Below are 27,378 nucleotides of genomic sequence, written 5' to 3' on the forward strand. Positions count from 1 at the left end.
GTATTCCTTAATTATTAATTATAATTAAATACAGTATTAAGAATTAGGAAGGGAAGGTGTAAGATGAGAAAGAAGCCCAAGAATTGAGTTGGGCCTTGGGCTTCAATTTATGGCCGTTGTGGACTGGGCCCAATTTGGGCTTTTCGCTAAAACCAGTATTAAGAATTAGGAAGGGAAGGTGTAAGATGAGAAAGAAGCCCAAGAATTGAGTTGGGCCTTGGGCTTCAATTTATGGCCGCTGTGGACTGGGCCCAATTTGGGCTTTTAGCTAAAACCAATCTGAAAGATTATAAAATTTTAGAGACGTTATTTGTAAAATTTGAGGAGGAACGTTCTATTTTATAATTTTAAATTTTAATTTAAAAATGCGTTTCTTTTTCCTACAAACAAACAGCCGAGCTCTGATTCTCTGGTTACTGCTCTCTCTCTCTCTAACCCTTTCCATTAATTAACTTCTCCAATTCGCACCATCCTTGGATTCTTCTCCGTGTCCTAACTCCCAGATCTACTCCCCCTTCTTCCCATCTTCTTCTTCTTCTTTAAAATCTTACTTGAATCCCTCAAAAAGCGTTTCTCCACTCTTTTCTCTTTGTTCTCTTTCCCATTTCTCCACCATGTTGCCGTTTTTCCTCTTCATTTTCATCTGCTTCGATGCTCTTTTGTCTTCTCCACTTGCCGCCGGCGAGCTCACTACCTGCTCCGGGATAGTCCCCATGAAGTACCGGAGCGATAAGATTTCCATTGCCGATTTTGGGGGTGTCGGCGATGGCCGTACATTGAACACTAGAGCGTTTCGAGCTGCGATTTATCGAATTCAGCATTTGAGAAGAAGAGGGGGTACTTTGCTTTACATTCCTCCTGGGGTTTACTTGACGGAGAGCTTTAATCTCACTAGCCATATGACTCTGTATCTTGCAAAAGACGCTGTTATCAAAGCTGTTCAGGTATATGATTCTCACTGAACTTCTTTGTTGTTTCTCTTATTTGTGATTCAGCAGTGTGGCTAGTGTTGGTTGTTGTTGAATGAGAGAATTTCCCTGATTTTTCGCTGGTGATTCTCGTGCTTAGGGTTTCTTTTGTTTGGTGATTCTGATATTGAGCTTATTTTTGTCGGTGATTATGAATGGTTTCTAGATTAGGGGATTGGGATTTATCAGAATGAACGTGTGTTCTGGTGGGTGGGTATTCGATTGAGATGTGGCATGTGCATCCACTCTAAATTAATAACATTATATATATAATTATGATTGGACCTTCGACAGGCTGTTCTTTGTCGGATTCTGATGCTAAATTTTTATTAGAATGTGATCCCATTTTAGTTGATTGATCCGTTCAAAGTTCTGATTTGTTAATTTGTGATTATTATTTTGCTGATCTGGACATCAATTTCAAGCAGCCAAAATTGGCTGTCCCATAGTTCTATGTCAAGACATCGGTTGATTCTTTTAACAAGGATGATGACAATGTTATTAGTTAGTTGTAGCAATTACTTAACTCAATCCATGTCTATTTCAGCTAGCAAACAGGCCAGAAAGGATCTGTTTTACGCAATCGGATCCTTTCCTTAATGTTCTTTTGTTTTTGTGAGATTCCACATCGGTTGGAGAGGAAAACAAAACCTTACTTTATAAGTGTGTGGAAACCTCTCCCTATAAGACACGTTTTAAAACCATGAGGCTGACGACGATACGTAACAAGCCGAAGCAGACAATATTTGCTAGTGGTGGGCTTGGACTCGTACAAATGGTATTAAAGCCAGGTTACCATGCAAGGCACTAGTCGGAGTAGGGCTAGACTATCTCCATAGTAGACGGGTTTTAAAACCATAAGGTTGATAGTGATATGTAATGGGTCAAAGCGGACAATATCTACTAATGGTGAGCTTAGGCTATTACAGTTTTCCCCGAAGGAACTTTACCTATTTCTCTAGTACTTCAAGTAAAATGCGTGGAAATTATGTCAAGATTTTGAAATTAGAACTGTTATATGTCGTCAGTGTCTAAAATTTGACTCCTATATGATTACCCGCTTCCAATAAGCAATATTTTAATTCTGGGTTTGTATGCATCCTAATGGATGGTCAATTTAGTGAGTGCAAGATCTTTGGTCTAAGATTTTTCACCATTCGTGTTACTGTCTCCATCAACTTCTCGATGATGTAATTTTCTGCAGATGACGAGAATTGTCCGATCTTTTCATAAAATTTCTCTTTTTTTAAACTAGTTTAATCCTTCACTTTTATTGTTTTACTTTTGTATTAAGCTTTTGTTTTTTTTTTCTTTTCTCTGTTTGATGTCCAGGATTCTTCAAATTGGCCAGTGATCGAGCCGTTGCCATCATATGGAAGAGGGAGGGAGCGCCCTGGTGGAAGATATGTAAGCTTTATTCATGGAGATGGTGTTCATGATGTGGTGATCACTGGTATGAATCATCTAGTTCTTTTAAAATGTATATAAAGGCTATTGCAAACCTGGTATACTTGTGTTGTTCTTGGAACAAAAGTATGTATATTAATAGCCCGAGTTAAATTGTTGTGGTAGGTGAGAATGGGACCATTGATGGCCAAGGTGATGTCTGGTGGAATATGTGGAGGACAAGGACTCTGATGTACACTAGGCCTAATCTTGTTGAATTTATTAATTCTCACAATATCATCATTTCCAACGTAATGTTCCTGAACTCTCCGTTTTGGAACATTCATCCAGTTTACTGCAGGTAAGAATTAAAGTCCGTTTTCAATCACGTTACAGCTCCATATTTGCTCGTATCGTGTTGAAATACCCCATGAATGTTCATCATATTTTCTTCTTTTCTTCCAACCAAAAACACTTTTAACTTGTGAGATCATACATTGATTGGAGAGGAGAACGAAGCATTCCTTATAAGGGTGTGCAAACCTCTCTTTAGCATACGCGTTTTAAAATTGAGGTTGATGGCGATACGTAACGGACCAAAGCAGATAATATCTACTACGGTGGGCTTGGGCGGTTATAAATGGTATCAAAGCCAGTCACTGTGTAGTGTATCAACAAGGACGTTGGCCCCAAGGGGGGTGGATTGGGAGATCCCACATTGATTGGAGAGGGGAACGAAGCACTCCTTATAAGGATGTGGAAACTTCTCCCTAGTAGACGCGTTTTAAAACCGTGAGATTGACGGCGATACATAACGAGCCTAAACGGATAATATCTACTTGCGGTGGGTTTGAGCTGTTACATAACTCTTTTGGGGTAATATCAACCTGTTACATAACTCCTTTGGGGTAATATCAACCGGTTACATAACTCCTTTGGGGCTTGAGCTGTTACATAACGCGTTTTTTAATCTTTGTTGCAGTAACGTTGTTGTCAGATATGTCACAATATTAGCTCCTCGTGATTCCCCGAACACCGATGGAATCGATCCAGGTGCGTTTTCAGATCCTTCAGGACATATCATGTAGTTATTAGCTCCCCCACCCCCAGTCGACCTCTGGTTAAAATAATTGCTTATTACAAGTCGTGTTCAAAATTCTCATAACATTAGTTCCGTATACGCTTGAAAGTAACAAAACTTGTTAAACTGATGAACTCAGATTCAAGCAACAACGTCTGTATAGAAGATTCCTACATTTCAACTGGAGATGATCTTGTGGCTGTGAAGAGTGGATGGGACGAATATGGTATCGCTTACGGTCGTAGTAGTTACGACATTACCATCCGAAGAATATCGGGGTCAAGTCCATTTGCTGGAGTTGCTGTAGGAAGCGAAACCTCCGGTGGTGTGTCAAATGTATTAGCAGAACACCTAAGCTTATACGACATGGGAGTTGGTATCAACATCAAGACAAACATTGGAAGAGGAGGGTTCATAAAGAACATAACCATATCCGATGTCTACATGGAGAGTTCGCGAAAGGGTCTAAAGATTGCGAGCGATACCGGAGATCATCCCGACGACAAGTTCGACCCAAACGCTCTTCCAATTGTCAAAGACATCACAATTAAAAACGTTTGGGGTGTGAATGTGCAGCAAGCAGGTTCTATATATGGCTTGAGGAACTCCCCATTTACTGGTATATGTCTTTCGAACATTAACCTTCGTGGCACAGCGAGACCGAGATCAGTACCGTGGACTTGCTCGTATGTGAGTGGTGCAGCTCTCTTGGTTAGTCCATGGCCATGCTCAGAGCTTACCAGCACACAGCAGGATGGTTTGTGCTCCAATAACTTCTAAACACATCTACTTTGTATATTTCGTTCTTTAAACCTATGAAATTTCGCTTCGTGTTTGTTGTAGCTATATCCCATTTCACCGGCAAAGGTCAATGGGGATTAAAAGAGATTAAATTACAAATTTGGTCCCAATGGATGGAAGAAAGTTTGTTTTAAAAGTTATAATTTATCCTTATACTTCGATAAAATCTCATAAATAGAGAGTCATTATTTGCTCAATTATTTAGCCTATCATCGATATATCATATCAAAAAATTAAAAATAATAACGAGCAATAATTTTTTAATAGTAAATGTATGACTAACGTATAATTCTTTTTTTACGTAGATAAACATATAAATAATCTATTAATGATTATTAGTTATATAAATAGGCGTGATTCTTTTAATTAAAAAATATATTATATTTATAAATTATTTATTTGTGTAATATATTTTAACCATATTAGTTAAAAAAGTTACCAACTAACTTTCCGTACAAATTGTTCGTTGTCAATGTTGTCTTGTAGGTGGGCCTTCAGATCCATCTGAAAGCCCAATAAATAGACCTCATTTGGGCCTCAATGGGCCGCACGCCATAGGAGTGAAACTTTTGAACAACTGCCACTCCTAGTCGTTCCAAGTGCTGCTCTCTCAGTTTGGCGGCAAAGTTAGTTTTGCTCTCTGGGTTTATTAGGGTTCCGTTGATTTGGGGTTGAGTTTGTGGTTCTTCTTAGCGATGGCTTCTTCACCTCCTTCAAAACGCCGACGTAAAAACCTCGCCATCGATGACGCCTTTGAGACCTTACTTGCGACGTCTTCCTCGGTTAATAGATTGTCCCCTGTCGTCGTTTTCGCTCACGGTGCTGGTGCCACTTCTTCTTCTGAATGGATGATCAGGCATTTCTCTTTTCTTTTTCGTTCGTCTTTCCATTTTCTCCGATGATTTCTTTCTCGTTCTCGCTCTGCCCCTTTTTGTCTCTCCTCTTTTTGTTTTGGAGTTTTCTGTTGTTGATGAACTGCGAGAACTGGGGAGCGATGGTACTGAGAATGTAGGTTTAATTTGGAATGAAATTGGGTGTGATTTCGTTTCAGTGTTGTTAATTATACGTAATTGAAATTTTAAGTAGCAAATACTTATAAGGATAGTTGTTCCTTGAGCTTTGGCTAATACAGTTTTCTGGCCTTGAGTGTTGCTCTGTATGGTTCCTCTTTAAGCGTTCATGTGTTTTTATCTTAGAGATTGATGATCTTCCTCACTCATTTGAAGGGTAGAATTCTTTTTCGGATGGTTAAATTGGGAAATCTTGTCTGGAAATTCCCGCTGAATTTGCTATCCCCATTGAGTAGCATAAGCAAGCTGGTTACCATGTTATCTATTTTTCTGCATTTTACGATGTTTCCTAAGCCATTTTCGACCTCTTATTTGAGATTCAAATCCTTGCAGTATGGTTTGATTTATCCTGTAAAACATTTTTGACCAATTAGTTGACTTATGAAGACTTAAAATTTCTTGATTTCATCCAGATGGAAAGATGTGTTAGGCAAGGCACTACATGCTGTTGATGTTGTCACCTTTGACTATCCGTGTGAGTACTTACCATTTAACAATACATTGATATAGATATAGGACTATATACCTTTTTCGATGTTACTAGGCCTTGGAACATGATGAACTTGAAATTTGGCTGTCTCTTTCAATTAACTTTTAAAATTTTGAGTTGACTTGACAGACATTTCTGGTGGAAGGAAGCCTCCTCCCAAGGCTGAAAAATTGGTTCCATACCATGTAGAAATTGTCAAAAGGACTATTGCAAAGTACCCTGGGCACCCTTTAATTTTGGCTGGTAAATCTATGGGTTCGAGGTAATAATTTTGCTTCTTTGCTTGAAATTATCCGTCTGGAATTCTGCTTAGCGTCTTCATAAGTATGAAATTTTCAAATATTTTCGAAGCATATTGTCATTGGTGAGCTATAAATGGAACAAACTTCTCCTCAAGTGATCTTTTTTTAACAAGATTTAGAAAGAAAAAAAAAAATGTTCACAGATAGCCTATGCAAACGAATGAAAATATTTGAGGTGATTTTTAGGACCGATTCATTTTTTGCTTATTCCGACTTTTTTGAATAATTTGAGGCTCTTTTATTTTTATTTTTTTATTTTTATAAAACCATGAACATTCAACTTCATAGATGATAGTCACAATAAAACTTCATAATTTGAGATTTTCTGTTCGGTAAATATGGTTTTTACTTATTTTATTATTCGCAGAGTAAGTTGCATGGTAGCTTGTGAGGAAGACATTCATGCTTCTGCAATAATTTGCTTGGGCTATCCCTTGAAGGTTTGAGACTATTTATGCATATCAGATTGAAAAATCCTTCAGGCTTTAGGGTAAATAAACATCTCTTGTTATGGTTTCTTTTGCAAGTTGTAGATGGCTATCTATCAAGTATATACACTGTCAGTTATGGTCATACCAAACTTGGGACAACCTTACCTTTCTCATAAGAAACTTGAATGAGTAAATACACTTGACCTTTTAGTTCAGATATGCAATAAGTGAGTGATAGATGACTAGTATATGTTGGATATGGACTCATACCTCAAATTAAGTGTTTGCGAACTTTATGGGTTTGAAAAACCTCTGCGGGTAGGAATGACAATGAAGGTGACATTTTCCATTGTACAATGGAAGCTTATAGCTTCTGCCAATTAATCAGATAAAGTTGCATGTTTTTAGGGCTTGAAAGGGGATGTCCGAGACCAGACGCTACTGCAAGTTACCATTCCTATCATGTTTGTACAGGTACATCCTCTTTACAACTTACCTCAACAACTAAACAATGTAAGTTGCAATATTCTCCTCTAGAAGAACTTGAGCATCACTCAAGCGGTTAAGACATGTATCTTCTATTAGTCAGTCGTTCGAATCCCCCCTGGGGCCCACATCTTTTTGAACACAAAATATTCTCTTTTGAAAGATATGAAGCATAACCCACACCTTCTATGGCAAAGTAATAACATATCGGTAGATCTACTCTGGTTTCATGAGGGAACGTTAATTTATGGGCCACCTTGAGTTGGATACAAGTTTGCTTTTTCACACCTATTAATGATAGAATGTTAAGGGATCATAGACATTCATAGACACTTGAGAGATTCGATTGAAGTTCAATCACATCGTTGTGCAGTCTTTAACATCATAATTTTGCCATTCAGGGTAGCAGGGATGCTCTGTGTCCTTTAGAGAAGCTGGAGGATATTCGGAAGAGGATGAAATCAATTAGTGGGTTACATGTGATTGATGGTGGTGACCACTCTTTCCATATCTCAAAGAAGTACCTTCAAGGCAAGGGTTCGAATAAAGATGAAGCCGAAAATGTAGCTGCTCAGTCACTTGCTACTTTTGTCTCTGGATGTCTTAGATAGCTCTAGCTAAGCTTTTTTGGCTGTACAAATTTGTGTTTTTAGACATTACTTTGTAATATAAAATGGTCGTAATGTCAAGCATATAATTTTGTCATCTGACATTATGTATCTCGTTTTATTGCGTATCAGATTTATGTTCATATCTATATATATATATATATTATAGCAAGCAAAATTTAAACATATGCATTTTATATTGATAGTAAGGATAGCAATACAGAAACTTTATTTGGAAGAAGGAAAATGAGATAAAGTAGGGTGTCTTATAAATTGTCTTATTTATTTTAGGCGTCACTCGAATACTTAGTAGTAGGAGTAGCGGTAGCAGTTTAGATGCATTCTCTGATTCCCTTCCCTTCAATCTAGTAAGTACCCTTCCACTTCCTCCTTCTTCCAATTCTGCAAATACAATCAAAACAATGATAAATAGTTATTCTTTTCAACCAATCCTATGAGTTCAACCGTAACAATTCATATGAGCGTTGAAGCAATCAAACACTTGGTGAATTCTATTTCGACCCGACATAAAAAAAGAACGAACTTGCCTTCCTTTAGTGCTGACCTCTGCGACAATCGTCGTCACTGTCACTGTTGTCGCTGTGGTCAGAGAAGGCATCCTTTATCTTATTCAAGAAACCCCCTTCTTTATTTTTGTGATGTCCCTTCTTCCTCGACCCTCCAGCCTTGCAGTGCCCGACATTGGGACTGGCTGGCTGGCAGTGGCCGACGTTGGGATTGGCTGGCTGGCAGTGGCCGACGTTGGGATTGGCTGGCTGGCAGTGTCCGACATTGGGATTGGCTGGCATGCACTGGCCGTGCCCCCCCGCAGGACCGTGCCCGTGACCCCCCGCCTGACCGTGGTCGTGACCCCCCGCCGGACCGTGCCCGTGCCCGTGACCCCCCGCTGGACCGCAGCCGTGACCCCCCGACGGACCGTGGCCGTGACCTCCCGACGGACCGTGGCCGTGACCCCACGCCGGACCGTGGCCGTGACCCCCCGACGGACCGTGGCCGTGACCCCCCGACGGACCGTGGCCGTGACCCCACGCCGGACCGTGGCCGTGACCCCCCGCCGGACCGCAGCCGTGACCCCCCGACGGACCATGGCCGTGACCCCACGCCGGACCGTGGCCGTAACCCCCCGCCGGACCGTGGCCGTGACCCCCCGCCGGACCGCAGCCGTGACCCCCCGACGGACCGTGGCCGTGACCCCCCGATGGACCGTGGCCGTGACCCCACGCCGGACCGTGGCCGTGACCCCCCGGCGGACCGCAGCCGTGACCCCCCGCGGGACCGTGGCCGTGATGGTGTTGGTGTTGTTGTTGGTGTTCCTGATGGCATTTGTCGTGCCTCTGGTGGTGGCTGCGGTCAGCCGGTTTGTTGCATTGCAAAGACGCCATGGATGCAAAGATTAGAATGAGCTGCCTGCAATTCAAACACCTGCTTTGGACCCCTTTTATAGTCCTCAAAAGTGGGAATGGATGTGATTCCCACTTTTATATTCAACTTCCTCGTTTGTTTTAATCATAATAATAAAAGAAACAAAACTTTTATGATTCCTTTTTCTTTTGACTAATCCATCAACGAATATGTTCTGTTTTTACATTATCCTATTGCCCAATGGAAAGGACACTATTATACATTAGGATTTATACTCAATTCAAATAATACTTCCTACTTTAAACAATTTTTCCAAAATTATATTAATTATAAAAATGTATATTTTTTCTTACTACATGTTCAAATATTTTTTGTTAATTAATTCAAAATATGTTTCAAGTCCATCTAAATTTAAATTGCTTATTATTATTATTATTTTAACCACTTTTAATTATTTAAAATAAATTTACTTTAAATATTGGTTTTTGGACATGCTTATAAAAATTAAATTAATTTTTATTTAAAAGGTATTTATTTCAAACAGACCAATACTACTTTAGCTCACATAATAAATTTTAAAATGGACTATTTTGTATTTAAAATCAATGAATTGTGAACTTGATTAATGGAACGGTAATTAAGGTTAATATTAAAAAGAAAGAGATAAGACAGAAAAAATAAATCTTGCTTTGAAGAGGAAATCAGATTCTTTTTTTTTTTTTTTTTTTTTTTTTTTTTTTTTTTTTTTAATTTTAGCGTAAGAATAAAAGATGAGCTGTTTTTATCAAAATTGAAGTGACATTTAAAATTTGGGAAAATGTCTCTTTTATGCTTCGTGCGTTAATTCCTCCAAAATAATTGAGAATTTATTATTTTATTAAATATGAATGTAATAAGCTTGGGTTTAGATCATATATTAAAGAGACATAAAATCATATAATATATGGTAAGAAAAAAATATCCACACCCAAAAATATAACTTTTTTTATTTATGAAGAATCTTATGATAAACCGAGTTAATTGTTAGGGTTAGATTTGATTGGGTTATTTGGATTAGATTTGATTTAGTCATCCAATTTGCTTTTGTATTCCATAACCATATATAATAGCCAATTTTATTTTTTATAGTTCTTATTCTTATGATCTTTTCTGTTCCAAACATTTGGGATCAAGAGTCATGCCCTAAACTAGCCAAGTTAAAACTAGAAGCAGCAGTCTTCTACGTGTGTCATAATAAAAGTATGTCGATGCAGAGTTCATTTGTGCAGCCTGCGATTCCAAAATTTGATGGGTACTATGATCATTCGACATGGGTAAAGCGTGCACATTTGCAAGCTCTTCAGAAGGAGTTTGAAAAGCTTCACATGAAGGCAGGAGAATCTGTAAATGAGTATTTTGCTCGTACCCTTAGCATAGCCAACAAATAAATGGTGAGAACAAAGGAGATGTTGAGTAGTTGAAAAGATTATGAGATCTGACTCAAGTTTGATTATATTGTGTGTTCCATTTAAGAGTCCAAGGATATAACAATCTTAACCATTGATGAGTTGCAAAGCAGTCTGCTTGTGCATGAACAACGCATGGGTTCTCACGTTGAAGAAGAAGACGCCTTGAAGATCACTCATGGTGAACAATCTGGAGGAAGGAGTCAAGGTCGTGGAAGCTTTAGAGGCAGAGGAAGGGGACGAGGCAGACAAACCTTCAACAAGGCCATAGTAGAGAAGGATCAAAGCAAGGAGAAGGAGGCAAACTATGAAGAGATGTTGGTGATGGCTTATGTGAATATGAATAAGGCCAATAAAGAAGATATGTGGTTCCTTGACTCGGGATTAGCAATCCCGAGTGTGGGAAGAAGAATATTTTTCAGATTTTGATTGGAAGTTTCAGAGATTCAGTGAAGCTGGGCAGCAACTCTGTACGTAACGGGAAAGGATAATGTACGACTGCAAGTGAATGAAATCATATCTGCTTTAGGGAAATTGCAAGCAAAGGGGCTAGCATTTTATTTCAAAATGTAACGTGCAAGGTGTTTCATCCTGAGAGAGGCTTAATCATGAGACAAAAATGTCTTTGAATCGAATGATTGAATGTTCATACTGCGTGCTATATCTCTCAACTGTTCAAACTCAATTGAAACTTATGGGGAGAAGTGTTTTCAAGGTCTCCGTCGTACACTTCTCGCTCCAATTCCTATCGCCATAGTCGGAGAAGTAGAAGGGACCCAAGTCCTTCCCCTATCATTCCACTAACCCTTCCAGGAGAAGGAGCCGTTCAAGTTAGGAGGATCAAGTTAAGAGGATGGAAGAATTCCTTCCCCTATCATTCCACTAACCGTTCCAGGAGAAGGAGTGGTTCAAGTTAGGAGGATGGAAGAATGGAGCCATTCAAGTTAGGAGGATCAAGTTAGGAGGATGGAAGAATTAATTCACAAGAATGTTGAAGAAAGACAACTCTGAAGAGACTAAATTAGAAATACAGAGGTGAATAGAGGAAGGTCGCAAGGAGATGTTTGATGACGTTGATGTGCATCTTGAGAAAAAGAAAGAGGCCGCTCTTGCTGCTGCAAGACAAAAAGAACTAAGCTAGATGATAAGAGTTTGAGTTGCGTGGAGTTAACGAAGTCAAAAGCTTACCGACTAAAATAATGCAGAGGAAAATATTTCCTCTGGCTCTTTGGCTAAAACAAGCTCTCCTAACTCGAATAAGGTCAGGAATAGGAGACCACCAGTCTGGATGAGAGACTATGCAATAGGAGAAGATTTTTGTGAAGAAGATGATGAAGTTCACTCGACCATGTTTACCACTATTGATCCTGTAAACTTTGAAGACGCATTGAAGAGTAAAAAATGGAGGCAAGAGGGCGAAAAGAAAGTTGGAGTACATATTGATTTAAAGAGCATTAAAGAGTTAAAAGACGCATTGAAGAGTGAGAAATGGAGGCAAGAGGGCAAAAAGAAGGTTAGAGTAAAATGGAAAGAGTAGGACTCGAAGTCTGTTATGAACTCTTTAGATTTGATTTAGTTAGCTGAATTAGATTTGTTTTACCATTCAAAATTTCTCTCAATTCTCGTTAATTATTATTTGAAACAAGATAAAACAAAAAAAGATACTCAAATTTTCATTTACTTTTTTTCCTCCTTTTATTTATAGTATTGAAAAACTCCAATGGAAGAGGAAGATTCAAATATGAAAAAGAAAAAGATAATAAGAAAAAATAGGTATTAATTGAGGAGCATGATGCTACAATACCCAAAACCTCTTTAATTGAGAATCAAATGCTTTAAGTGAGATTGCCATGAACTTATGTAGGTGTAATTTAAGATAAGAACTAAAATATAATTCAAATTCAATATTCTTACACTAAAAGTTAAAAGAGAACTTATATTTTTTTATATTTAAAAAATTAAAATAAAATAAAGTATATAAAATTCGGAAACAAAATATCTTCTACTAATCTACGAGTAAAATGGTATAGTATACAAGATAATTTGTCTTTGAATGTTTGATTTGGTTCTTCATCAAAACCATGTAACACTCTAACTATATGCATAAATAATGTCTTTATACGTAAAACATCAATCCTAACTATATACTTAAATAATGTCTTTATATGTATAAACATCAACCGTGTAACACTTTAACATCTTATAGGTATCTTGTATATAACACTTTAACTACGCCTAATTCTTTGCAACATAGCATCCAACTCATTTCTTCATCCATTATAGTTGAATTATCCAATCCTCTTCTTGTAGGGCATTGTCTATAAAAGTGAATATTTATCCGGTACTATATCTATATCAGTTCAAGCTCAGGACTAACGGATTTTGTCCTTCATCACTAGCCGATTTTGTTCCTCATCTTACTCATTATATATTGCTACTAGCCTCATTTGTGCGTCTATATTAGTCCAAGCCTCCCCCATCAAGGGTCATTTTAGCAACTAAAAATCCTGACCCTTGATTTTTGGAGATCATTGAAGTCCAAGAGTAAGAAACAGGGTCGGTTAATCTATACACTAAAATGCACACAGCCGATTCATCAAAATTATTTCTTTCCAACGAAAAAACACAAACTTGATGAAATTGATTTCAGTGATCTTACAATATCTAATGCAAGTTTCCAGAACCGTTCAAAAAAAGCGCATTCACATACAGAGTTCCATCTTTTCTTATTGTCTCGCCGTTTCCAATGAACACGCGCCGCCAGAAGCTACTCATCATATCTGGTGTCTGTCCTACAAATGAAGATGATGATGATTCTCAGGAATTTTAAACGGTAAGGCCTTGTGGTGCAGCGATGGGTGCCTTGGGCTTGGGCTTTTCAACTACAATGGCCTGTGTGGTTAGGACCATGCCAGCAACTGAAGCCGCATTCTGCAATGCACATCTTGTCACCTTGGCTGGGTCAATCACACCGGCCTCTACCAGATTCTCGTACTTGTCTGTCATTGCGTTATATCCAATTTCCCATTCACTCGACTTGATCTTCTCCACCACTACTTCCCCTTCAACTCCAGCGTTTTGGGCAATTAAGGATGCCGGTGCTACCAGCGCCTGCGTACAAAAAATACTAGTTTACAACAAAATGCCAAACACGCCAGAACCAAGTAGCACTTCCAGGAATTCCTTAAAAGCAAGTGGAATGCTTAGATATGATTACAATGAAGGCACAACACAACCCAACCAATCATCTCCATTAAGTGACCAAATTACCTACACCACTGGTTGGGATGATCTTCTGGACACAACTAGAAAGTTCAGGGTTTTTAATTTTCTGTTCATAAAACTTATAACCAACTCCCAATTACCAAGCATGTTTTTCATCACTCTCAACAGATTTTTGTCCTCAAAACTTGCCTTAAGAAAGTAGATCACAAAGACAAAACAAAGAAACTACTAGGTTTAAATGGTTTTTATAAGGTTAGTTTTCAAAAACCAAGTGATTATCAAATAGAAGCCTCAAATTCCAATACCTTTTGGATAATATCAGCACCTAGCTTCTCTTCCGCATCTTCAAGCTTGTCCTTGATTGCAGGGACAAGAGTAGAGAGATGAACCAGTGCAGTACCACCACCAGGTACAATCCCTTCCTCTATGGCAGCAAAAGTTGCATTCTTTGCATCCTCAATACGGAGCTTCCGGTCCTCAAGTTCAGTCTCTGTCGCAGCTCCAACCTTAATGACGGCAACACCACCAGATAATTTGGCAATTCTTTCAGCCAGTTTCTCAGTGTCATAAACAGAATCCGTCTCAGCCAATTCCTTCTTTAGCTGTGCAATCCTTGCTTGTAGCTCATCTTTTGAAGCAGCGTCAGCAATGATGGTGGTAGTGTCCTTCGAGATGGTCACTTTTCGGGCCAAACCAAGCTGTTCAATTGTAGTATTTTCTACAAGCAATCCAAGATCACTGGCTTGAAATTCAGCACCTGAAATCGACATGAAAGCACGTAAGATTTATAAATAACTTCCCCTAATATGAACTTTTGATTTAAACAATGCAACTTCACATGCTTGGTTGAGATAGCGAATTCACGAATACAGAGAATAAAGAAACAATTATGCCATCAACTGAACAAGTAAATCCAACAAGAGATCTCAAATGTGTTAGCATTTAAACAGATGAAGCATGTAGTTGCCCACTATAACTTTAAGACTTGAGATTACCTGTCAAAATGGCAATGTCTTGGAGCATAGCCTTTCTCCTTTCCCCAAATCCTGGAGCTTTAATGGCAGCAACATTTAGAATACCCCGCAACTTGTTCACAACAAGTGTAGCCAAAGCTTCACCAGTAATATCCTCTGCAATAATGAGCAAAGGAGCTCTCAATTGCGTGGTTTTCTCCAATATAGGGATTATATCCTTTATTGCAGAAATTTTCTGATCTGTAATTAACACTCGTGCATTCTCAAATTCAGCAATTAACTTCTCAGGGTTTGTGACAAACTGAGGAGAAATGTAGCCTCTATCAATCTGCAAAGCAAAAAACAAAATGAAGACAGAATAGAGTTAAAACATGTATATGACTAAAAATTGGATCAAAAAATATAATTTACTAAACAGAAAAAACTACACACCGCCATCCCTTCTTCAACTTCCACAGTGGTCTCAAAGGAAGATGATGACTCAATGGACAAGACACCATCGGGCCCCACTTTTTCAATGGCATCAGCGATCATGGACCCTATCAGCTCGTCATTTCCAGCAGAGATAGAGGCAACGGCTACACAGAATTAAAACAAAACGCAGATCATCAATTAGTGAAAAAAAAAATGGTCAGAAATAAGAAGTTCCACAGTAAGGCCATTCGGGAAATGGAAAGCAATACCTTTGATATCATCTCTGCCTTCAATAGCCCTAGCCTTCTTCTCAAGCTCTTCAATCAATCCTTGCACTGTCTTGTCAATTCCTCTCTTCAGTGATACTGGATTTGCACCGGAAGTAACATTCAGAAGGCCTAGTTTGATAATCTCCCTCGCCAGGACTGAGGCAGTCGTTGTCCCATCACCAGCAGAGTCATTAGTTTTACTTGCGACCTTCATGACAGATAGAATGCTTGTTAATGTTCAATGGCCGATAGATGAGAAGCTTTTGCATCATAACAGATCAAATATATATGGCACTAGTATATAAAAAGGTCCAGGGTACAAAAGACCAACCTCCCTAATTAGAGCTGCCCCAGCATTCTCCATGGGATCAGGCAACTCAATTGCACGAGCAATTGTCACACCATCATTTACTACTTTGGGACTGCCGAACTCATCCAGCACAACATTCCTCCCTTCAAATACAAAGGTCGCAAGTTTTTCATTATGTTAAGAACCAAATTGAACAGTGTCTTGTATAGATTTCAACAGCGGAAATATCTACGCAAGGCGGGATAACGAGGAGCACAGTAACGAAATTCAATGCTAACTAATTCATAAATCAAAAGAACCAGAAAGTTACCCCTGGGTCCAAGAGTCAGACCGACTGCATTGGCAAGCTTATCAATCCCAGACTGAAGTGCAGTCCTAGAACTCTGGTCGAACGCTATATCCTTTGCAGTAGCTCTCACAACAAATCTGCTACCCGCTTGTCTGTAATTCACCCTGTTACTCTGCGGTTGATTCACCTTCCTCAAGCTCTGCATCATTAGACAAATGCAGCGTAAGCTACCGGAAATGGCACAGTCCTCCCACTCCCCACGTTTTAAAAGATTAAAGAACCCACCCTCAGCTCATCTATCATAGCTAATTACACAAAATTTCTAGCTAGAATGCCAGTTACGTAGAAAAATGAACGAAAGCTACAAACTATTTAGAATACGGAGTCATGAGAGCTATTGCTCTAGAGTCCAGAGTCCGAGGTAGAAATGAGAAAAGCAGTGGAAGCAGTACCTTCTGGGAAGAACAGAGAATGGATGCGGAAGAAATTGCATTCGCAGACGCCATTTTCCGGTAGCAAAGCTCGGAGGTTTTAGTTCCGGTAGAGCTGGCTGGGTTTTGGGATAAGGTGTGTAAGCAAAAGGATGAACGTAATGAATGAATTTAGGGTTTGATTTTATTGTTGGGTTGGACGTTCCAGAAGATTCTTCTTCTTCCAGAACCGTTGAGGCTATTCCAGGATTAGTTTTGTTACGATACGGCCCAAATGTGATTTTAACAAGAAATGTTCCGTACAGTGCGCACTCATGGCGCTATTTAAGCTTTCAAGGCTTTCGTATTGCTAACCTGCACTTATTTAACAAACATGGGCCTATTGGGCCTATTGGGCCTTTGGCTCCCTTCCACGAAATCCATTTCAGCCCAAAACAATAAGTCCAATCCTCAATTATTCAAAATCAAATAAATGAAAAAAAAAAAAAAAAAAAAAAGACTGAACTTACCTTCAACTACCTTATCATTTCAACTAATGGATCACTCTGAACTTCTATCGTCTTTTGCAATAGAGTTTAGATAGATTATTTTTAGGTTCGTTATCTGTTTAACATACTTATACTAAAAAGTAAAAATCTCATTTGAATCTTGTATTTAAGTAGGCTCGATAAGGGTAGACTCGCAGCTTCACTCTCCGCCAATTATTGGAGTGATGCAAGCCAAACCTCGATTCAAAAAGACCAGAATATAGAATATGAGCTTCGGACCTCAAGAAAACGAGTGGATGTATTAACCACTCAGCTAAGCGTAAATTGAAGTTTGTTAAAATCGTGTAGCAGTTTAAAAAGATTAGAACAAAAACTTACAAGAGAAGAATCCAAACATAGGTTGACATATATATATAAAGCTATATAAAATACCAAATTTGAATCATCCGTTTCCAAGTCAAAACAACCCTAATTGACTCTTCATGTGAATGATTGATATTGGAGAGTAGATTTGAGCCAAGAAAGAGCCTTCACAGCACAACTCACACATTCCATTTCTTGCCACCCAGTTTTGGTAAGAACATTACTATCACCAACCTGCCTAACAAAGTACTTTCAACCAAATCAATTTCCCTTAATTAATTAATTTACATTTCTATCATTTAATCAATTTGTATTAACACCAATACAACTTTCAATCCTGAGAAAAAAAAACTTGGGGTTATTATGCAGATATGTACTACTACTGCAATGGTATTACTAAGCTAAGAAGAAATTCAATTCTTATAATACATTAATTGAAATCGAAATCTCTGAAAAGGAAAGCCCAAAAATTTGCACAAAAACACCTGATTTTCTAAGTTATAAACAACTAATGACACCGTTATAAGCTTTTGGTAACGCAAACGTTTGCACGTGCGTGCGCACACAACGGAGATTTATATAAACCCTAAAAGGACATTACATTGAATCCTCATGTGTTTGGGAAAACTTCTCTAAAAGGATTCATGGGTTCAAAAAACATGAGAGTCAAGAAGGCTACATCTAACTCCCCAAGAAGTGTACCAAATGCCTCAGAGTCTAAGCCCATCCCTTCCAAAGCTCTGAAAGATCGCCATGCCAAGGTTCAGGGGCGCGATCGACGTATCCGCCTTCCACCATTGTGTGCAGCTCGGGTATTTCAGCTAACTCGCGAGCTTGGAAATAAAACAGATGGGCAGACTGTAGAGTGGCTGTTGAAGAAGGCTGAGCCATCAATTATAGCTATAACTGGTAAAGATATTGCCTCTGCTGCTCCAGAGTTACATGGCTGCAAGCCTTCTGATCCATCTTCATCTACTACTACTACTACAGCAAAAACTTTGGATGGAAACAACTATGCATTCCCAACTGTTGATGAGCAGGTACCTTTGCCAAATTATGAATTTGACTTGGTCTCGGATTTTGAGATGGAACTTTTTGCTCGTCATATCAACACTCTTCAAGAAGTACCAGAAAACTCCGAGAGAGAAGCCGAGGACGACGACTGAGATTTAGATGAATGGCAGTTTATGGAATGTGATCTATATAAATGGTATCTCTAAATGGACCATTGATGAATATGAAGTATGAACAGAGTATTTTCTCTTAAAAGAAGAACAATAAAAAGAAAGAAAGAAAAAAAAGAATGGTTGTTTTGTTCTTACTTTGTCATCAATGGAAAAGAGCTCAATTCATGGGCAGACGCCTCTGGTTTTGTAATAGGCCGTCATAATGCTAGGGCTTCTTAGCTCCTGATTCTTTGTTTCAGAAATTATCACCACTGATCAACACATCACCTGATATCTTATCACCAAAAGTGACCATTTTCAATCCTACTCCGCTAATTATTGGATCAATTTTTGGGTATGGTGTCCTTTTCCATAACGACTCAATGATAGTTTAGAATTTTCTTCTTTAAAGATAGAGATAATGCATTAAGATGGTCAATTTCCACAAGCTATCCTTTTCTCCCTTGAAATGAGTTTGAAAACAAACCCATTTTTCAAACAAACCCTAACATGTTATATATGTTTCTTCCAATGGATCACATGGGGACCTATTTTGCGGAGTCAAATTGACCCACATACACCTGAAGGAGGCTAAAATGAGACCATTCTTGTCATGGGAGCTGTACAAGAGTGCAAATAATAGCTTCTTGTTGTCTAAAAGGAAGTTTGAGGAGAGGAAAACTTAATGAATGGGAACATCAAAGAGAGTAGGTAAGAGAGGCAGAGAAATAGCCTGCACTACACATAATGAACGGAAACTTGGAGCAAATTGGAAGCAGAAAATAGCATAACATAATTAGCATTTACTCAAAGCACTTGAAAACAAAGTGCGAGATTACAATTGAAGTTACTAGAACCCCAAAAAATGAGGGGGAAAACAAAATATTCCAGGCAAATGTTAGAGATGCACACATTAATCAAAAAGCATGGCGGCATTTCTGTATTTCACATAATTTTTCCTACAGGGGAAAGAAACCTAGCGAGTAAGAGCAATTAAATGCAGAACTCTTACGGATCCAATTAGGATTGATGTATCCATACAACTTTCTGTGATTAGCAATATTAAAAATTGCTAATTGTTCCGTCATTCCAGATGCTCGTTTTGAAGCATCCACCATCTATTGTTCCTCGTCTCAAACATGGGTACATCTGGAGAAAACCAAATATAATGCAAAAGGTTCTATTGGCTTTACAAACAGTGTGCACGAGAAGGAATCAATTTTCCATACAGATAACAAATACCAGCAACAATTAAAAACTTCGTAGATTGGCTGTTTCTGAATACTGGGGGAGGCAAGGAGAGGGGAAGGGGAGAGTACTAAGGAATCATAAAGCTTGTTTTTCATGCTAAATTAAGGACTTTAGTTTTCAGTGAAAACTTCATCAACCACCGTTAGATAATGATCATTTCACCCAAAGTCAAATGGAAAAAGTGCCTTTCCGAGGTAATCTTTAATAAGGATACCATTTAGTTGACAAGATTATGAGGATAATTATGTAAGATGTGCTGGAAGATGTGAAAGCAGCGCATCTTGCCGGCTTCTTCACAAGCCAATGAGTTCCTTCTTGAATCGTGACAAATGTCAGTTTATTCACACAAGAATCGCTTTAAGACTTTGAAATATCATACAATCGTGCTGAGCAAGATATTAGGCATAAACATAGAACTAATGAAAGACAATACTTCAGGAAAGAAGGGGCATAAAGATCTCATCAAGCCCACCAGTTCTGATGAAATTCACATAAAGACTAAACACCTCTAATACTTGACGGATTAATTATCATATGGTCAATGAAAGGTGCAGAAGGATCCAACAATTTAAGAGTCCCATTGCCGTTGACAAAGAAGTAAATGAAATAGTCAATTATCAAACTAAAGATAGTGAGAGCTCACCTCCTTCAGGATATATTGAGTTATAGTGCACTTCTGCCCAAAAGCTCAAGCAAATAACTGCAAGTCAAAAGTCCAATTAGAAAATCTTTTCAATAATAATAAAAGAGCATGAAGGAGAAAAATAAGATAACTTGAACATTATGTGATATGAACCAAGAGACATCGATCATACAATATGCTTCAATATATTGTATTTCACCCAAAATTTATCACATGAAACTTCATTCTTCTTCAATGTGGCATGAATTGAAATATCTTTGGATAATTTCAACAATATTTTCTTCACATCTTCATTGAAGCATATTGTATGATCGATGTCTCTTGGTTCATATCATTATGACTTGTCTATATTCGACATTTACATGTCTTTTCATATCCATATATCCCTCAACATTTCCACAATTGCTAAGTTTAAAGCTACAAAGTACTCTTAAACTCAACATTTAGGCCATTTAACAATGAAAATAAAACATATAACTTTTCTAAGTAGCTGAATGGGTTTTGAAAAAGAAAGGGGAAAAAAAAAAAAACTGATTGAGAGGAATTTGAGCATGATTGATTGCTCATGTGGGGTAATGGAATTAAACACTCGGTAGTAGCTGCACATTACTGATCAAACAATACGTAGCCACTTTAAAGTATATATAGCAATCAATGGCTTCAGGTTCTAATGGTAAATTTCGTACTCGTTAATATAACTGTGCATGCATTCCTATCAGGGGGAACTAGAGGGTGATTTGAAGTTGCTCGTTTTCGATGGAAAGTATATGTTACACCCAGCACTATGTTAAGAGAGAAGCATACTCAGACGATGAAGGGGTGAAATTTCAGCTTTCTTCCACAAATAGGTCATTAATGAACGAATGCATGAATGAGGGTGATATCTAAAAGAACCTTTCAGGTGAAAGTGTTAGCTAAGTAAATGAGGGGATACTGAATTGAAAGCCTTAGCTTCCAGAAGCTAAGCTATTGATAGAAATAAGCCAACAGAGTCGCTAATAGAGAACCCAAGCACCTGATGAATTCTAAAGGAACATGAATAAAGTCCTTCACATCCCCAACGCCAAAGGAAATATTCAGACTCGGTATTATGGAAATGTTCTGAACGAATGGTATACAAGAGCGTACATTAAGCCAACAAGACTGGAGTAGGAATACAGATGAGTGAAGAGGGAAGCTGAATGGGTGGAGTTGGTGACAACAATAAACAATAAGCGTGAGGAAATGCCCATTTTTATAGGAGGAGAGGACCCAAACTATTGTTTTGAGATAGAGGTATTTTGTGGTTCACGGATTCCTGGAGGCTAAAAAACCTCTCGGCGGCAGTGATTAGCTTTAATGCCGATGCCTTAACATGATATTAATGGATAGAAACCAGGAGAAGTCTTGCTAGCCAGCTGAAACCCAGAGGCAAGCTTTTCTATTCAAGTCCAATATACATGGGGAATTTGTCTGAATAAGTTTACACAATTAAATGAGGAATGTAATGAATCATAAAAAACCTTTTGAGATGTAAGTTGCATCAGCGTCAGACTTAGTAACTAATCTTGATCATCGGTTTGTTGCTCATTCAAACATGGCAGAGTACCGTAACTTTGCCTAAGAATTTTGAAGAACTGTAAGATACTCATTTGAGCTACCTGCCTCAAAGGAATCAATGCTAATGATGAGTTTCTGATGAGAAACCAATTGAGAGTACTTTCTCCAAATTGGTGCTGCCTTCTTCAAGAGAGCAGTGATGATGAGGATTATACTCTTCATTTAGTCTCCTTTCACGGGCTATCTTCAGTACAATATCCTCCACAATTTTGGTTCTCAAGTTGCTTCTCTAGAAGAATAAAGCGTGTATCCTCCTAACTTTGACTCACCAATAAGTTTAAAAAGAAAGCTGAAGCACCTGTGTTGAACGATATTTGTGCTGTGCTTTTCATTCAGACTGAGAGTTACTAGAAGAGCTCTCTAGGGAAAAAGGATCAACCACTAGACCTTATTGCTTTTTTATTCCACTTCTTGGAGTTTTCCTTTTGGTTTGTTCCAAGTTCTTCTTTATTTATTATATATATGCCAGTTATTGGCAATTGGAAGGTTTTTATACAATCCTTAGGCTAATGGGGTTTCCCGCGTCTTTTGTACATTTCATTATTAACATGCATCATGCTTCAACAAGCTTCACACTTTTTGGTTTCTGCGACTGTTTATTATAAAAGAAAAAAAAAACTTCCGCTAAGATATCCCTATCATTTTGTCAGAACAAAATCTTCCTCCACCAAAGGGATCAACAGATTTAGGATACTAGCACCAGGGTTGGACATAGTGGCATTGATACTACGTTTCAAGAAAGTGAATAAAAACCCCCTTGTTCCACCAACCTACTAACCTAGAATATTATAGGTTAAAACACCATTTAACCCAAAAACTTAAGTTAATGAGTTAAAGAAAATATAGTCTAATATAAATGCTTTAAAACTCTCCCTCTCTTGTAGGCTTGAAATTTGCACAAGACTTGACAAGTAGTTATCAATATCAACTAGAGAGGAAATGGCATTACCGGCTTTGAACATAAGACATCTTGCTCTAATGCCATATTAAATCACCATTGAACTCAAAACCTTAACTTAAATAGCTACACTAAATTTAATCTTCTATCAACATTTTAACATGGCATATTCTAAGTTCCCGACCACTACAGGTCTAAAATCAACTGAAAGTTATGTGTTTCATATAATCTTCACATGTATAGGTTGAGAGTTCACATGGAAAATCTATGCTCAGAAAATGTCATTTGTTAAATACTCAATGAACTTATTATTAAATATTAGGAAGTCAAAACGATAGAAAGTGGAACGTACCTCTTTTGGACCTTTCAATATTAGGAAGGATCTCGATGTAGCAGGTATCTTTGAATGATGTAATCATGAAAATTTTAACACCATACTGCACCACAGCACAACATATATTAGGATTTGTGACAAATTATTTACATTGCCGTCTTGGCAGAAGGCTTGCACGTCCTACAAGTAGATGCTAAAATCGTTACTTAGCATGCATTTAGTTGCTGTATGTATACAATATAAGGCTGAATCATGATTTATAATGTTGTTGCCGACTAATACTACAATAATAGCTTGTTGCCCATACATACCGTATCTGCAGCAGCCTGCAGAGTGACATGATCTCCCCACTCTCCACTCCTATGCACAACCAAAAGAAATCCCAAGACCAAAGAGTCCAGTTAGACATCCTACCAGTCAAAAAATCAAGGAGAAAAAACATATCGCAAAATGTATCAGATAAGTACTTCGACATTTTCTCCAGATAGTCAGTGTAGGCCATGGGAACATATCCTTCGTATATCTCTGGATATGACTTTAGCTGAGAGTTCAAACATTTCACTATAACAAACTTCAACACTAAAAAAAAAATAAAAGCTATAAAATTATAGCACAAAAATAAAAGTCTGAAGCAACGTATAAATATAAATACTCCATATAAATATAAAAGTCAGAACCTGATTAACAACTTGCTCCCTCACAAAATTATGGTGCTCAGGAGTTCGATAAATTTGATCCGACAGGGCACGAAACTGGAAACAAAATTTAAATAAGGATACATGTTCCAGAAAGAATAAATAGAGCCATCAAAAGTAATTAATAGGTATTACTATTAGCACCAGGAATTCAAATTACTAAGGTAACAGATAAAACTAAAGATATCTAAAATCATGACAGTGGTCACATAGTACTATAATATGAGACAAAAGTTTGCACCAACGAGACCATAGCAGACAAAACTTAAGATGATACAGTAAGAAGAGATAACCTGGCAGTTACCATCTCCTTGCACTTTCATCTCGATCAAATCATATAGCTGCAGTCTAAGGGGGGAAGGAGCAGAATAGTTCAGCATTATAGCACTAAACATTAGCATGTCATGTTCTTGCTAAGCTACAACAAATAACTGTCACTATCCGAAGTTAGAGACGTGCATGTGTGAGAGTGAGCTGGGGACAGGCAGGAAAAGGGGCATCAGACGAACATAGAAACACCACCTGTCCAATAGCCTTTGATGATCTAAAGCTTCTTCATCAACAGAAGGAATTTCTCCATTAATTCTTGGAACGTGCTACAAAAACTCAGATTAAGCACTAAAAACATTGAGTATATTCCATGGACCATTTTAGCAAGTAGTCAGAAAACCAGAAGCCATAGTAGTACATGAACCATCCCAATTGTCATGAAGGTACATGCATCATCTCCAATTGCCACTTTCAAATTCTCAATTCCACTAACACCATAGTTTAAGAGCCTTGGCCAAAGAGCTATTGAAGAAAACATAACCCTAAAAGTACAAATTTTAAAAAGAAAGAAAGAACGAAAATAAAACAAAAAAATTGTGTGTACTTCAACTACACTTTTTTCTACATCCTAGCTTTTATTAACTCTTAACAATAGGATGACAAGATTACTTTTTCACAAGCAAACAAAATAAAATATATATATATATATATATATATATATATATATATATATATATATATATATATATATATATATATATATATATATATATATATATATTAAAATTAAAAAAAAAAAAAAAAAAAAAAAAAAAAAAAAAAAAAAGATTTCAACAGAAGGGCTAAACTACGACAGATAAAACATGAGAACCAGGAGAGATTTCTAATAATCTGACCGATGCAAGGAAGGTTCCTCCCAGAAATACAATTAACTGGGAAATCAACCACCCTCAGCTGAAGATATATGCACGGCATCTCATAGCACTTAAGTAATGAGCTCTCATTCAATGAGAAACTTACAGGAATTGAGACCATCTGATTCAATCTTTTTCCCACTTCTCCATCAAGGGCATACTCATCAGTCAGCTCTAAAGAATATGACCAGTCATCCCCACTGTAGGATGTCTCGTCAGGGATAGTACATGAACTATCATCTTCCTCTTCCAGATCATTATTATGCTCTGAAAAACACATACTAATTTTAAAATTAGAGAATAGAAGCCAGGCATATAACCTCGAATATGTTCTACTAAAATTTTAATTTCGATGGCACATACCTGAACTATAGCTGTTTATGGATAAACTAAGCCAATCTTGCGGACACGCGGAAAGTTGTAAATTTTCTAACCCTTCAACAAAGGATACAGGCTCTGTGATCGCAAGCTGTGAGAGTTCTTGGAGGGTTTGAGCAATAAGCTCATTACTTTCTATGTTGCATGCCTTGTCATAATTATCTACATCAAAACATTGCCCTTGATAGTATTGTATCTCATCATGAGAAACGTTTCCACAATATCCGTAATTAGAAAATGGGTCTCCATCAAAGAGTTCAAGGCCCCATCGAACAACATCAGGATCTTGCTCGTGAGTAATCATCTCAAAATAAAAATTCCTAAATCAGAATGAACCATTGAATTACACACACACAAAAAGAAAACAAAATATTAAATAAGAAATACCTTTTCCCCCTAATTTCCTCCAATAAATCAAAGAATGCTATTTTCCACATTTCAGAACATAGAGTTGTACCTGTAATGAGCACCCCCCGGAAGTGCAAATAGAGATTTGTCTAACAGAAAGCAGAGAAATACAAAGTCATCCTTCTGTTTATTGGAGCAGAAATTTTAACGTGGCCTTCAACCTGCAGAAAGTCGTTTGTTAATATTTCATGTCAACAAAAAAAAAAAAAAAAAAAAAAAAAAAAAAAAAAAAAAAAGAAAAGAAACCGACTAAAAACCCAATCTACTAACACAGTTACAGATGGAACATTTATATGTAGAAAACTAATCCAAGTAACGAGCAATTCAATTACTACATTGAGGTGAGAATGAGTTAGATAACACAATAAGGAGCTCAGAAATAGGTTCCGTACAATCGACGATTTGAAGATTATAATTAAGGCGTGAGAGAGTTGTGACATTATCTGCATCGATCCTCTAATCAACACATTTTAAATATTCACAGGACTCATAAACAAAAAACAAAAAAAAAAAAAAAAAAAAAAACCAATAAAAATCACTCTCCGATAACAGTTACAGCAGCCACAATAGACAAATACTCCAGCACATTCATACATTGTGAAATAACAGATAGAATTGGAAAAGTAGGCTCAAACTCACAGAAGTTCATCACTTAAAATTAGAATAGACGAAATCAACGGAAGAATAAAAAGGAATCTAGAGGAAACTTAGTCAAAGCAATTGATAACCAAGAAGGAACAAGAAGAAAATAAAAAATAAAACGATAAAAGAAAAGAGAAGTAACACAGTCACTGTATCATGTTCAGGACAAAATTATCCACAATCCATCATTGCTCCGGAGTTGCTCTGATTTTAAGCTAAAAGTGACTTGAACATGATTCTTGCTCAAATGAAGTTACTGATATCCTCGCATTTTGTTAGCAACCAAACGCTCCAATATGAGCAATCGAAGCGAAACCGGGAAAAATAGAGAGAATCTTACCATTCGCGGGAGACAGTATGAGATTCAGAAAAAGAAAGTAGAAGAAAATGAATTAGGGAAAAACGGATAGCATTGCACATTCACCTTCGATTGGATCGAGATAGAACAAAGATGCTCCAAGTTCCATCGCTGTACAGAGTGTGTTTCGCGAGGTGGAATCCAAAAAAATAAATCATATAAATATTTTATATAATATATATATATACACACGACGTTGAACACGGGTTCGAAATGCCACGTAGATAACATTAGCGGTCAAAAGAAGAAAAAAAGAAAAGACCGACCATTCACATCCTTCGCCCTTCCTCACTATTTCTTTTTTCTTCTTTTTTTCTTTTAATTACAAAACATGACAAACATCTTTATTTTTTACTTACTTTTTTCCAAATTTCCAGCTAATTATATTTTCCACCGTGTTTTACTATATTATGACACGTCAACTATATCTATTATTTTATTTTGTTGTGTGTTATTAATTTATATAGATCTGAGTATTATAAAATTTTAATTTTGTTTTTAAAAAATGAAGATATATCAATCACCAAGTTATGTTTATTTGGAATATAAATGGTAAAAATAATAAATAAATAACTACTCACCTTATGTTGAATATAATATTATGTTTA

The 27,378-nt window shown here is 37.4% G+C and overlaps 6 protein-coding genes across 7 annotated transcripts; 3 read left to right on the forward strand and 3 right to left on the reverse strand.

Annotated features, from left to right (window-relative positions):
* Nucleotides 1-375: 375 nt before the first annotated feature.
* LOC111795985 (putative polygalacturonase) lies at nucleotides 376-4,391 on the forward strand. The gene is made up of 5 exons (XM_087124047.1): nucleotides 376-944; nucleotides 2,301-2,421; nucleotides 2,541-2,715; nucleotides 3,337-3,407; nucleotides 3,575-4,391. Exons 1-5 carry the CDS (start codon nucleotides 615-617, stop codon nucleotides 4,213-4,215), a joined length of 1,338 nt encoding a protein of 445 aa, XP_086980173.1. The 5' UTR covers nucleotides 376-614; the 3' UTR covers nucleotides 4,216-4,391.
* A 429-nt stretch (nucleotides 4,392-4,820) lies between these two features.
* LOC111796030 (uncharacterized) lies at nucleotides 4,821-7,754 on the forward strand. 2 transcript variants are annotated; one of them, XM_087124338.1, is made up of 6 exons: nucleotides 4,821-5,092; nucleotides 5,720-5,781; nucleotides 5,926-6,058; nucleotides 6,466-6,538; nucleotides 6,938-7,042; nucleotides 7,417-7,754. In XM_087124338.1, the coding sequence occupies exons 1-6, from the start codon at nucleotides 4,932-4,934 to the stop codon at nucleotides 7,624-7,626; spliced, it is 744 nt and encodes a 247-aa protein (XP_086980464.1). In that variant the 5' UTR covers nucleotides 4,821-4,931; the 3' UTR covers nucleotides 7,627-7,754. The 2 variants fall into 2 exon arrangements, with proteins under 2 accessions (XP_086980464.1, XP_023534489.2); XM_023678721.2 differs by having other exon boundaries at nucleotides 4,825-5,092; nucleotides 6,938-7,003; nucleotides 7,417-7,720.
* Nucleotides 7,755-7,801: 47 nt separating this feature from the next.
* On the reverse strand, nucleotides 7,802-9,083 carry LOC111796042 (uncharacterized). The gene is made up of 2 exons (XM_087124337.1): nucleotides 8,172-9,083; nucleotides 7,802-8,025 (listed from the first exon to the last, which is right to left on the reverse strand). Exon 1 carries the CDS (start codon nucleotides 9,024-9,026, stop codon nucleotides 8,178-8,180), a length of 849 nt encoding a protein of 282 aa, XP_086980463.1. The 5' UTR covers nucleotides 9,027-9,083; the 3' UTR covers nucleotides 7,802-8,025; nucleotides 8,172-8,177.
* A 3,960-nt stretch (nucleotides 9,084-13,043) lies between these two features.
* Nucleotides 13,044-16,547, reverse strand: LOC111795978 (ruBisCO large subunit-binding protein subunit alpha). Its single transcript, XM_023678644.2, has 8 exons — nucleotides 16,385-16,547; nucleotides 15,954-16,131; nucleotides 15,665-15,786; nucleotides 15,334-15,541; nucleotides 15,083-15,228; nucleotides 14,672-14,978; nucleotides 13,982-14,433; nucleotides 13,044-13,562 (listed from the first exon to the last, which is right to left on the reverse strand). Exons 1-8 carry the CDS (start codon nucleotides 16,436-16,438, stop codon nucleotides 13,278-13,280), a joined length of 1,752 nt encoding a protein of 583 aa, XP_023534412.1. The 5' UTR covers nucleotides 16,439-16,547; the 3' UTR covers nucleotides 13,044-13,277.
* Nucleotides 16,548-17,858: 1,311 nt separating this feature from the next.
* On the forward strand, nucleotides 17,859-18,380 carry LOC111795036 (uncharacterized). The gene has a single exon (XM_023677261.2). The coding sequence runs from the start codon at nucleotides 17,859-17,861 to the stop codon at nucleotides 18,378-18,380; it is 522 nt and encodes a 173-aa protein (XP_023533029.2).
* Nucleotides 18,381-19,163: 783 nt separating this feature from the next.
* On the reverse strand, nucleotides 19,164-26,970 carry LOC111796014 (OVARIAN TUMOR DOMAIN-containing deubiquitinating enzyme 12). Its single transcript, XM_087123836.1, has 12 exons — nucleotides 26,837-26,970; nucleotides 25,820-25,931; nucleotides 25,348-25,682; nucleotides 25,091-25,251; nucleotides 24,323-24,396; nucleotides 24,094-24,148; nucleotides 23,783-23,857; nucleotides 23,573-23,646; nucleotides 23,417-23,465; nucleotides 23,124-23,208; nucleotides 20,275-20,331; nucleotides 19,164-19,529 (listed from the first exon to the last, which is right to left on the reverse strand). The coding sequence occupies exons 3-12, from the start codon at nucleotides 25,664-25,666 to the stop codon at nucleotides 19,465-19,467; spliced, it is 1,014 nt and encodes a 337-aa protein (XP_086979962.1). The 5' UTR covers nucleotides 25,667-25,682; nucleotides 25,820-25,931; nucleotides 26,837-26,970; the 3' UTR covers nucleotides 19,164-19,464.
* Between the last annotated feature and the right edge of the window lie 408 nt (nucleotides 26,971-27,378).

Source organism: Cucurbita pepo, chromosome 5, assembly GCF_057944985.1.
Source record: "Cucurbita pepo subsp. pepo isolate OVF chromosome 5, ASM5794498v1, whole genome shotgun sequence".
Taxonomy (NCBI): Eukaryota; Viridiplantae; Streptophyta; class Magnoliopsida; order Cucurbitales; family Cucurbitaceae; genus Cucurbita; species Cucurbita pepo.

What these genes read in the sequence shown, in the direction of transcription:
- LOC111795985 (XM_087124047.1), top strand. Translation starts at nt 615, where the DNA reads ATGTTGCCGTTTTTCCTCTTCATTTTCATCTGCTTCGATGCTCTTTTG. An exon ending in CTGTTATCAAAGCTGTTCAG is followed by an intron (nt 945 to 2,300) that starts GTATATGATTCT and finishes TTTGATGTCCAG; the next exon opens with GATTCTTCAAATTGGCCAGT. An exon ending in ATTCATCCAGTTTACTGCAG is followed by an intron (nt 2,716 to 3,336) that starts GTAAGAATTAAA and finishes TCTTTGTTGCAG; the next exon opens with TAACGTTGTTGTCAGATATG.
- LOC111796030 (XM_087124338.1), top strand. Translation starts at nt 4,932, where the DNA reads ATGGCTTCTTCACCTCCTTCAAAACGCCGACGTAAAAACCTCGCCATC. An exon ending in TCTTCTGAATGGATGATCAG is followed by an intron (nt 5,093 to 5,719) that starts GCATTTCTCTTT and finishes GATTTCATCCAG; the next exon opens with ATGGAAAGATGTGTTAGGCA. An exon ending in TGTCACCTTTGACTATCCGT is followed by an intron (nt 5,782 to 5,925) that starts GTGAGTACTTAC and finishes TTGACTTGACAG; the next exon opens with ACATTTCTGGTGGAAGGAAG.
- LOC111796042 (XM_087124337.1), bottom strand. Translation starts at nt 9,026, where the DNA reads ATGGCGTCTTTGCAATGCAACAAACCGGCTGACCGCAGCCACCACCAG.
- LOC111795978 (XM_023678644.2), bottom strand. Translation starts at nt 16,438, where the DNA reads ATGGCGTCTGCGAATGCAATTTCTTCCGCATCCATTCTCTGTTCTTCC. An exon ending in TCTGACTCTTGGACCCAGGG is followed by an intron (nt 15,787 to 15,953) that starts GTAACTTTCTGG and finishes TTGTATTTGAAG; the next exon opens with GGAGGAATGTTGTGCTGGAT. An exon ending in GGGCAGCTCTAATTAGGGAG is followed by an intron (nt 15,542 to 15,664) that starts GTTGGTCTTTTG and finishes TCTGTCATGAAG; the next exon opens with GTCGCAAGTAAAACTAATGA.
- LOC111795036 (XM_023677261.2), top strand. Translation starts at nt 17,859, where the DNA reads ATGGGTTCAAAAAACATGAGAGTCAAGAAGGCTACATCTAACTCCCCA.
- LOC111796014 (XM_087123836.1), bottom strand. Translation starts at nt 25,666, where the DNA reads ATGATTACTCACGAGCAAGATCCTGATGTTGTTCGATGGGGCCTTGAA. An exon ending in CATCAAAGGCTATTGGACAG is followed by an intron (nt 24,149 to 24,322) that starts GTGGTGTTTCTA and finishes TTCCCCCCTTAG; the next exon opens with ACTGCAGCTATATGATTTGA. An exon ending in TGCAGGCTGCTGCAGATACG is followed by an intron (nt 23,209 to 23,416) that starts GTATGTATGGGC and finishes GCTGTGGTGCAG; the next exon opens with TATGGTGTTAAAATTTTCAT.